The 11,137-nt window shown below is 31.7% G+C and overlaps 1 protein-coding gene across 1 annotated transcript; it reads right to left on the minus strand.

Annotated features, from left to right (window-relative positions):
* Window positions 1-1,633: 1,633 nt before the first annotated feature.
* Window positions 1,634-9,515, minus strand: LOC132730389 (uncharacterized). The gene is made up of 4 exons (XM_060716302.1): window positions 9,497-9,515; window positions 8,690-8,824; window positions 4,620-4,763; window positions 1,634-1,785 (listed from the first exon to the last, which is right to left on the minus strand). The coding sequence occupies exons 1-4, from the start codon at window positions 9,513-9,515 to the stop codon at window positions 1,634-1,636; spliced, it is 450 nt and encodes a 149-aa protein (XP_060572285.1).
* Between the last annotated feature and the right edge of the window lie 1,622 nt (window positions 9,516-11,137).

Genomic DNA, 11,137 nt, shown 5'->3' on the forward strand with positions numbered 1-11,137 from the left:
GGTAATCTGTACCTAATGATATTTTAGTTATTGCCCATTGTTAATTTTCATATTTATATTTCTATCCGTGCAAATTCTGATACACTTTAAAAGCTGTTGACTTGAAACTTCATAGGGTGATGGATCTGGTTTGTATCATGCACTTTATGATTTTGAGTTATTGCACTCATTTTCATAATTCTATTTTGTTCCAGCCATTTCTCCTTAAATATAAAAGCTATGGACTTGAAACGTCAAAGGTTGATAGATTTCATTAAGAAAAAGACCAGTGCAGAAGAACTGGTACTCTTCACTTCATGATTTTCACTTATTGCCTTATGTTAATTTTCATACTTAAAAGGCTTGTTCAGAGAATACCTTTGTCACTAAAAGTTTGCTTTACTCTAAACGTTTTTATTGTCGTGAAGTGCAGTGCACAAAAATCCATCACATAGTCCTCCATTTGATCTGTCAGTGTAAACGTTTGTCATAGTATTTTTGTTCTTGATAATATAACAGTTTTATTAATCCCGACTAACATGGTTATAATCAGTTCAAATGCCAGTGAAGTAAAGGTACGTGTAAATTGCAAAAGCAGTGCTCAAAAATAATCTATATATTAAAGAAAAAAATGCCTAATTGACAGCTAAACTGTTGACAAGGTGACACATTCGACTCGCGAATTTCTGGTTTTAAAAAATACCAACTTCACTTCACCAATAATTAGTAACCCAGCCCATATATAATTTATCTTTTATTCAAATTTGAAATATTTATTAGGAAGAATTTAAAAAATTACAATACATTTCTGTCATTAAGATATTTTACTGAAGGCAGATATTGAACGAACCTCCAATGTTTTAACTTTGCAGTTTCTCTATTTCTATAATATTATAAGGCATCTTTTCTCTTTTGCAGGGTTATCTGTTCTTAAAAACGTAGTATATATTCATTAAAAGGTGTAAGCTATTACAGCTACATGAATTTAAAAGAAAGAATCCAACGTTGTTTTTCTGTCAATATGGCCAATTATTGTCCCTAAGAATATTGTAAATTTATAGAATACAAAAATGATATTGATATCTTACAATAACAACAATTATCAGAATCGGTTAAATCTTTAATAATTATGTGGAAATGACTTTTCTATTCACGAGAACAACGAATAATCAACTAATGTTTCTTACGGCTTTAAATAACATAAACAATAAATATGTTCTATACCTTTGTTCTTTAATCTTAATAGAAAGAATATTCATTCAACGTCTATCAAATAAATAATGCTAATTATCATTACCAGTATCTTGCTGTTGTTCTATCACATGTGCATTCGCGCTGTAGTCATATATTTCATCCGAATTACCAGCACGAACAGGGCATGCAGGAGGCAAGGGTAACCCTTTCTTTTGCGTAACCTTTTCATCTCCTTTACTTTCATCACATTGTTTGTCTGATAAAACACGTAAACAGTTAAAAAAAACTCTCAGATATCTTAAATATACTGATGTTAATGTTAATATGTGGAAATGACAGAATCTGTTGAAGAAAACAACAAATATTTAAAAAAAGGTTTCTTACGCCCTAAAATAAGATAAGAAATAATCTCACTTATTCATTTGTTATTAATCTAAATCAAAGCAATCACCGTGTAACGTTAAACAAATAAGTAAAGATACCAGTCATTACCAGTTTCTTGCTGTTTTTCTATTATATGTATATCGTCAGATTTACTACAACAAGGAGGTTTTGGTAAAATGTTCTTTTGTGTAACAGTTTTAACTCCTTCACTTCCATCATACTGGTTGCCTAATAAAAAACATTTAGACAGTTACAACTCAAATATGGACAAAGTTAAAGCTTGATCTAGATATTAATAAAGTATCAACATACCCTACAGTGTGATGCATCTATCTTTATTTTTTTATGACATTTATAAGACTAATGACAAGTTTGCCATCCTCCCATTTGGATCTGCCCAAACTCAAAAGGGGAACAATAGTAAGTTTAAAGGCTTCAACTAAATGCATTTCACACCTTAGATATCAAAGTCTTTTTTACAAAGTTCAGGCATTGTGTCTTTAATTTTGACCAAATTGTCCCAATGATTGTCCGTTTCGCTGTCATTTCGAAAAGTGAGAGTATAATGATTAAAAATATATTAATCAATCTGGATAATTAATAAGGAAAAGCCAGGTTACTGTAATTTATAAATATATCAAACTGATTAAGATCACCCTACACAATTGTTCTACTATAACAGATAACTTGATGCAATAGAAGGAACAAGGACATTTATTATTACCAAATGAAAAATAGCAGCCATAAAGTGATTTAAATGTTTAACAACTTTTACTTTTCGTTGTTATGTTTGGAACTGGCTCGCTCTTGCCTTGTATATACGTTCATCAATATTCATCATGTAATTACAAAAACAGTACTAATGTACGACAACCAGTTCAATATTGCAAAAATACCTTTTGATGGAAGAAATTATTTGAGGCAAAACAAATTAGTTAAAATAATTATGGGGAAATATTTTGTTAAATAACTTACGAAAGGAAACATGTTTTAGCCGGGATAAATTGATAACAGATATAGATCCCTAATTTACAAAGACTATGTTGGGGCAAAATATAATCAATATATTTTGTAAAAAGTCACTTGTGAAGGTTGGTTTTGGTAACGTTTAAAATTACGTGTACAGATATACAGTGAGTTACACTTATAGGACATTATGCCCGGAGTGTAAATGGCGGGTGCATAGGTAAAACTCCAAATAATTTTACAATTTGCAATGATTGTGTTTCAGTCTATATATTACTTAACACTAATAATCAAAATTAACCACGTTGTAATATATTGATTCGCTATTGGTCATATAATATTAGCCTGTAGATGACAAGCCCCGCCTAAATTCACATGGCTCATCTCTCTGTAGTATCATTAGTAAATAGATTAAGAAACCGACACAATCTTGTTTAATATATCTTCCCATTTTTGCATCATAATATAGCAAGTCTAGTTAACTCTAGTTATTGTACGGAAACTATTTATCTATTTTCAGTAATGGTGACCTTGACCCCACTGGGTCCAATTGCAATATCAACCGGGTCTCCATATAAGCTTGCTACAATGTATAAATCAAGTTTGATTACATTATCTCATTCCTAACTCTAATGATTGTTCCTATTTTTAATAACGGTGACCTTGACTATGAGTCCAGGGGGTCTAAGTGCAATACCAACCGGGGTGTTCATATAAGCTTGCTATACACCAAGTTTGATTGCAATATCTCATTGCTTACTCTGAAGATTGTCTGGAAACCATTTTTTTTTATTTTAAGAAACAGTGGCCTAGACCTTGACAACAGGGTGTCAAAATGCAATAACAACAGGGGTCTTCATTTAAGCTTGCTATACACCATGTTTGATTGCAATATCTCATTCCTACCTCTAGTAATTGTTCGAAACATTTTTTTTTGTATTAAGTAACGGTGATCTTGACCTTAACCTCAGGGGGTCCAAATACAATACCAACCGAGGTCTTTATATAAGCTTGCTTTACATCAAGTTTGATCGCAATATCTCATTCTTAACTGTAATGATTGTCCGGATACCATTTTTCTATTTAAAAAAACGGTAACCTTGACCATGACACCAGGGGTGCAAATGCAATACCAGCTGGGGTCTTCATATAAGCTTGCTTTACACCAAGTTTGATTGTAAAGTCTTATTCCTTACTCTATTAATTGTCCGGAACAATTTTTCATTTTTAGTAAATGTGACCTTGACCTCAGGGGTCAAAATGCAATACTTACCGGGGTCTTCATATAAGCATGCTTAACACGAAGTTTCATTATAACATCTCATTCCTAACTCTATTCATTTTCTGGAAACCAGTTTTCTATTTTTAGTAACGGTGACCTTGATCTTGACCCACGGAGGGCCAAATGCAATACCAACCGGGGTCTCCATATAAGCTTGCTTTACACTATGGTTGATTTTAATATCGCATTTCTAGCTCTTGCTATCGTCCGGAAACCATTTTTCTATTTTTAGTAGCCGTGACCTTGATCTTAACCCCAGGGAGTTAAAATGCAGTACCAACAAGGGTCTTAAATAAGCTTGCTTTACAACAAGTTTTATAACAATATCTCATTCCTAGCTGTAGTTATCGTCCGGAACCATGATTTGGACCAAAGACGGACGAACGGACCGACCAATCAACTAACGGACTTACCGACAAGCTGACTCCTATACAACCCCTTAACTTCATTTGGGGGGGGGGGGATATAATGAACTTCCACGTTGTTTTCCTATCAATATGGCCATTTCTTTAAAACATTTCAAGAAAGGTTGTCAGTCTTTAAAACATGCGAATATTGTAAATTTATAGAATAAACGAAGTACATTGCTATCTAACTTACAAATATAACAAATATCAGAATCAGTTAAATGTTAATATGTGGAAATAAATAGTCTGTTAAAGAGAACAAAGAATAATCAACAAAGGTTTCTTACGCCCTAAAATATCATAAGCAATAATCTAACTTATTAATTTGTAATTAATCTAAATCAAAGTTATCGTCATATAATGTTAAACAAATAAATCATCTTAATTGTCATCTTAATCGTCATTACCAGTTTCTTGCTGTTGTTCTATTATATGTGTATCCTTGTAGACGTTATATTCTTCATTCGATTTACTAGCACCAGGAGGCCTTGGTAAAGTGTTCGTTTGCGTAATCTTTTTCAGACCTTCACATCCATCATATATCTGATTGCCTGATATAAAACATTAAGACTGTTTAAACTTTTTAGTAGCTTAAATATAGACAAAGTGAATGCTTGATATAGATTTTAATAAAAAATAAATACATCATACAGTGTGATGTATCTATCTTTATTTCATGACATTCAATAGAGAAATGACAAGTTTGCCATCCTCCAAATTTAAATCTGACCAACAAGGGGAACAATTTGGAATCTTAAACAATGTTAAGAAACAATTTCAACTAAATTCATTTCACACCTTTGATTTCAAGGTCTTCTCTACAAATTAAGGCGACAACAGACACTTTCCGTGGTACTCACATAAATGTCATTTAAACAAACTTATTTTAGTAATTATTGTTATTTATTTAATCTTTGTGCATTAAATATCGATGATCATCATAAAAAATAACATATTTGAAAAAAAAGCCTTTGTAAATGATTGATTTTGAAAAAAATTCCTAAAATTTTAAATCGTCATATAAAAGTCATTTTTTTTTTTTGTCATCAAACTTTTGAAATATAAACATATTTATAATATCTGGGGAACCGTGTCTAAAATTTTTTCTCTCTTTTCTTAAAAAAATATTACGTAACGTCAAACAATTTATGCGACTTTTTTTCACCATAAATATAACGCAATTAAAGATAATTAAGTCGCTAATTGAGCAAACAGAAATCCCTGTCACGGGTCCCTCCGTAAATGAATTCCCTTTCATGTGCTTTAAACCACATGTTAATTGCTTGATCATTAATAAAGTTATGCCGATACAAAGTTAGTCCGACCCGCATCAAACGAAGTGTCATAAATCGGCTGTTCTCTCTCGGACCCCTACGTTTCGCGCTAAATAATTGCATAACACACAAAAATCGCAGAGGGTAACAAGTTGCGTAATATAATTGAACAACATTTTCAGTGACATCTGACCAATTTTAAAGCTGCTGATTAATATCAGTTTATAGCAGAAAATTCTTCAAATCTTAAGGTGATTTACTGTCCCCGTCGGGTGTCTGTCGCACATGTCACGTGACTATCGGTAAAATTTGAGGCAGTCGGTGGGGGGAAATGGAACACATTTGCGCACCGCTAGCGGGGTATTAATTGTTTCACTTTTGAAATTTATTATTATTATCATCAGCATTCTTTTTATATCATACCAGTGTCGCTTTGCCTGTGTATTCGCGTATGAAATTCCGTTATTTAAAATATAAATTAAAATAACAAACAACTGAGCTTATGACAGTCTTTTAAAGTCCATGGTACATGTACAAATAAGAACGGGATATTATATATTTTTTCCACGAAATTGATATAAATGCTTCACATATTTTAATAGAAATAAAAGGTATTACTCGATCATTATGATCTGACCTTCCTGACATCTATTATCATGAATATCATCTAAGAAAGGCATAGAGATCCAGTTTCAACTGGGATATACAATAAATTCCATACTTCGTCCCAGGTTTATTAGTACTGTGTTCGATTTACTGGCGACCAATTTATTTAAAGCTTTCAATGATAATATATTTTAATATCTTTTTTATTGATTCATAGAGAAATAATCATGCTTAGACAATCGTAAAAATTGTTTAGAAATTTGTCAGGGACATTTTACCACAAGTCATATAGGCGTTTACATAAAAAAAAATGTTGTCTGTTTTTGTTGTTGTTTTACTTGACATTGTTAGAAAACAAGATTGAATGTAAAACAAACCCTTAAGTCCGTACAAAAGTCCATAAACTCAATGTAATATCTATCAGATTAACGGGACAGACAAATTATTTTCACACATTTTAGCAACAACTTTTTTTAATCAACCCCGTGGTCGTGCGATTTGCCGCTATGCTTAATTATATATGTTACATACATTTTGTTACGTACATTGGCCGACAATTTCTTAATTTATAAAAAAGGCTAAATAAAAGGTCGACGGTATAATGTTGAGATATTCATAAAAGATGTAGTATCATGTAAAGTACTTGTACGAGTAGTATGAACCAGTATGGGCCGGTAATTCACGGATATATGGAACTACCGATTTCCCTCATTGATGCCTCAACAGGGGGCGGAGCGTTATCGATAATTGACAGGTTACGTGAATAGCAGATAAAAGTAGTAAAGGTGCCGTTTTAAAACGTTTAAAAACACATTTTTTGGACTAACTGCTTCCAAAATTAAATCACGAATGTGTTCAGAAAAGGTTGATAAATCTACTAAGCAAAAAATCTCATATTAGGTATTTTCAGTAATAATTGACTCCATTGTCACCTTAATACAGATTTTTGTAATAAAAAAAATATCCAACAGATTTAGATCACCCTACAAATTTTTTCTTTCTTCAGACAATTTTGCACATTTCAAATTGTAGTGCACAAATGATAATTAGTTTAAAATGTCGGGTAGGTAAATAATTTAATTATATAATAGATCACTTGATCTGATAGAAGGGACAAGGACTTTTAACATTACCAAAATGAAGAATAGCAGCCATCAAATGACAGCTTCAAAGTGATTTATATGTTGAACAACTTTTACTATTCGCTGTAATATTTAGAACTGGCTTGCTCTTGCATTGTATATATTTTTACCAAGTAATGTCGGAAAAGAATGAATGTACGACAACAAGTTCAATGTTGCAAACATACCTTTAGATGGAAAGAAATTATTTGAGGGGAAGAACAAATATGTAGAATAACCATTTGGAAAGATTTTGTTTAATAATTGACAACAGGATAAATATTTAAGCCCGGATAAATTGATAACAGGCATAGATCCATAATTAACGAAGACTATGTCGGGGCAAATCGTATATTGTATATCAAGTTTTGTAACATTTTTTTAAAAGGCATTTGTACAGGTTTTGTTAACGTTTAAAATTTCATATTTTCAAAATGAGTAGGACATTTTTTAAAAACTTATTTATTTAGTTTTTATTTTAGTACGAAACATTTTCGTTATCAATTATTGGCAAAGACAATCTTTTTAAACCAATTCAGCTAAAAAATGAGCATAATGTTACTTAATGTAATTAAGCAATACCCATAAAACATAGTGTACTTTGCTATCTTTCTATTTTTGTTGAGATTTCATCGGATTAATCTGGCCGTCAGTGTCATTTAAGTTAATTTTGTTTCATGAATAAAAATGTTTAACCATCTCAAAACAATTGTAAAATGTGTTTTAATAGGGTAAATGAGATGTTTTACAAATTCTTTAGATAAATCCTTGATTTGGAAAATAATTAAAGATAGCAACTTTTATAAGTAACTAAAGGGTAACATGAAGTGATTGATGTTGTGTTCTCTAAACAATCTTTAAACAATTTATTTTATAATGATAAGTGTATGTATTTATGAAGAAATCTACAGAATAATATGTGAAGAGAGAGAGAGAGAGAGAAAATTCTCTATTATGTTATTTTATTGCATTAAATGATGCATTTGATTAAAAATATTGTACAAAGTTCTAAGGTTTTTACTTTTTAGTTTATCAATTTCTATCAAATATAAGGATTATTTTCAATAGCATTGAGGGGCATCTGTTTTGGAAAAAGTATTGTATTTTCATCAAAAGGTGTAAACTGTAAATGCTAAAAGAAATGAAATTCCACATTGTTTTCCTATTTATATGGCCATTTGTTTAAAACATCTCAAAAAGACTTTCAATGTTCTTTAACACTTACAAATATTGTAAATATATAGAATACACAAATTATGTTGCTATCTTACAATGAAAACAATTACTAGAATCGGTCCAATGTTCAATGTTTTATGTGGAAATGTGTCTGTTAAAAAGAACAACGAATAATATACAAAGAATTCTTTCGCCCTAAAATAACATTAGCAATAATCTTACTTATTCATTTGTAATTAATCTAAGTCAAAGTTATCGCCCTGTTACGTTAAACAAATAAATAATGCTAATTTTTATTACCGGTTTCTTGCTCTTTTTCTATCATATGTATATCATCGCAGTCGTAATATGTTTCATCCGATTTACTAGGAGGCCGTGGTAAACAGTTCTTTTCCGGAACCTTTCTTACTCCTTCACTTTCATCATACTGTTTGCCTGATAAAAACATTTACACAGTTTAAACTTTTAGCTTACTCAAATATTGACAAAGGGAATGCTTGATCTAGATATTTATAAAGTATAAATATATCCTACAGTGTTGATACATTTACCTTTATTTCATTACATTTTTAGAGAAATGACAAGGTCTCCAACCTCCCCAAAAAGGGGGAAAATTTGGAGTACGATAGAAAATACACAAAGCTTCAATTAATTACTTTTAATCATCTTGAATCTCAATGTCTTCTCTACAAATTATCTGTTTTGTGCTTTTAATTTTAACAAAACTATTCCCATGAGTGTCCATTTTTCTGTCATTTTGAAAAGCGTGAGGATAATATTGAAAATATAGTCAATCGGCACAAATTATAGTTACAAGCCAAGCCAGATTTCTGTAATTAATAAAATATCAAACGGATTAAGCTCACCCTTGTTAAAGACTATGTCGTGCGAGTTAAATGATGTATGTCAAGATAAGTTTTGTAACATTTTTTGGTAAAATCGCCTGTACAGGTTTATGTAATAGGGGCGTCACACAATGACGTTCTGGTCAGCGTTCTTTGACGCTTAAGGAACGTTGGTAGTCGCCCATAGTTGTTGGCATAGCGCAAGAAGAATGTAGTGTGAACGCTAGTGAACGTTGGTAATCGCCGGGAACGTTTTACGCACTTTCGCCGAGCGTGCTCATGTTCGACTATCGTTAGTCAGTCGTTACTCATTCGCTACTTAGTTGTTACTTATCGTTTGCTTTCCAGTAAATGTCTCACTGGCGACCTGTTAACGACCGCTGAACAGTCCTCAAGCGCGAAAAACGTGTAACCAAAGTGAAACGAACGTCCATTTGCGTCCGTTGAGCGTCAGTTTGGCGTCATTCGACTGTTTCAGGAACGTCTATGCATATGTAAAAATAAAGGTCGTTTGATTTTGGGCTATCGTTGAGACCACCTACTGTCGAAGATCCTGAAAGATTTAGTAGGCTTCATATGCTTGCCATAGCCAAGCATCAAGTTGATGTACTGAAATTAAGCATAGTTGAACACATCGAGGAATTCACCCGCAGAGAAGAAGACCCCGACGAAGACGACAGTTTTGGACTAAATCATGAATACAAAGACGCCAAGTCCTCATACAACCTTTTTTGTCCTGTTGTCATGATGCTTACTATTCAAACGCACAAGAACAATTTAATTCACTATGAAATTGCCAGCGTTTTTGGAGTACAACATTTGGAGTACAATAGAAATTATAAAAGCTTCAACTTAATACATTACACAACTTGGATATCAAGGTCTTCTATACAAAGTACAGGCATTGTGCTTTTAATTTTGACCAAATTGTCCCCATGATTGTCCGTTTCGCTGTCATTTCGAAAAATGAGAGTATAATGATTAAAAATATAATCAATCTGCATAATTAATAAGGACAGGCCAGGTTATATATCAATTTATCAAATTTAAAACTGATAAGATAACCCTACACAATTTTTCTTCTAAAATAGATAACTTTATGCAATAGAAGGGACAAGGACATTTATTATTACCAAATGAAAAATAGCTTAAAGTGATTTTACTTTTCGATGTAATGTTTGGAACTGGCTCGCTCTTGCCTTGTATATACGTTTATCAATATTCATCATGTAATTCCAAAAACAGTACTTATGTACGACAACCAGCTCAATATTGTAAACACACCTTTAGATGGAAAGACATTATTTGAAGGGAAGAAAAGTAGGATAACCTTAGGGAAATATTTTGTTAAATATTTTACAAGAAGAAACATGTTTAAGCCCAGATAAATTGTTTAACAGACATAGATCCTAACATAAAGAAAACTTTGTCGGGGCAAGTTGTATGTCGTATATCAAGATAAATAAATTTTGTAACATTTTCTTTGTAAAAAGGAACTTGCAAAGATTTTGATAATGCTTAAAATTACGTGTGCAGATATACGGTGAGTTTTACTCATAGTGACATTATTCCCATCCAAGTGTTAATGGTGGGTGCATAGAAAAAACTCCAAATGATTTACATTTTGCAATGATTTTGTTAAATTCTATATTTTATCGTGCAAACATAATCAATAAACCGCGTGTTCCTAGAAAATTTCTTCAGATATCGTTCGGAAAGTTCCGGTAGATTTCATTTTCTTAAATGAGTAGGACAGTCTTTTTATAATTCATCAGGTTTTTATATTTGTCCGAAAAATTTTCGTTAAAAAGTAAAAGTCAATCTTTTGAAATATGCAGCTGAAAAAATTAGCAAAAATGACACATTCATGTAACTGAACCATACCTATTAAATAAACATTAAG

Source organism: Ruditapes philippinarum, unplaced genomic scaffold (genome assembly GCF_026571515.1).
Source record: "Ruditapes philippinarum isolate M1 unplaced genomic scaffold, ASM2657151v2 ctg4243_1_1_1_1, whole genome shotgun sequence".
Lineage (NCBI taxonomy): Eukaryota > Metazoa > Mollusca > Bivalvia > Venerida > Veneridae > Ruditapes > Ruditapes philippinarum.

Excerpts from the sequence above, each read along its gene's own strand:
- LOC132730389 (XM_060716302.1), bottom strand. Across the intron at positions 4,764-8,689 it reads AGAAAAAGAGCAAGAAACCG|GCAATCAGATATATGATGGA; the intron begins GTAATAAAAATT and ends GTTTTATATCAG. Across the intron at positions 1,786-4,619 it reads AGAACAACAGCAAGAAACTG|GCAACCAGTATGATGGAAGT; the intron begins GTAATGACGATT and ends GTTTTTTATTAG.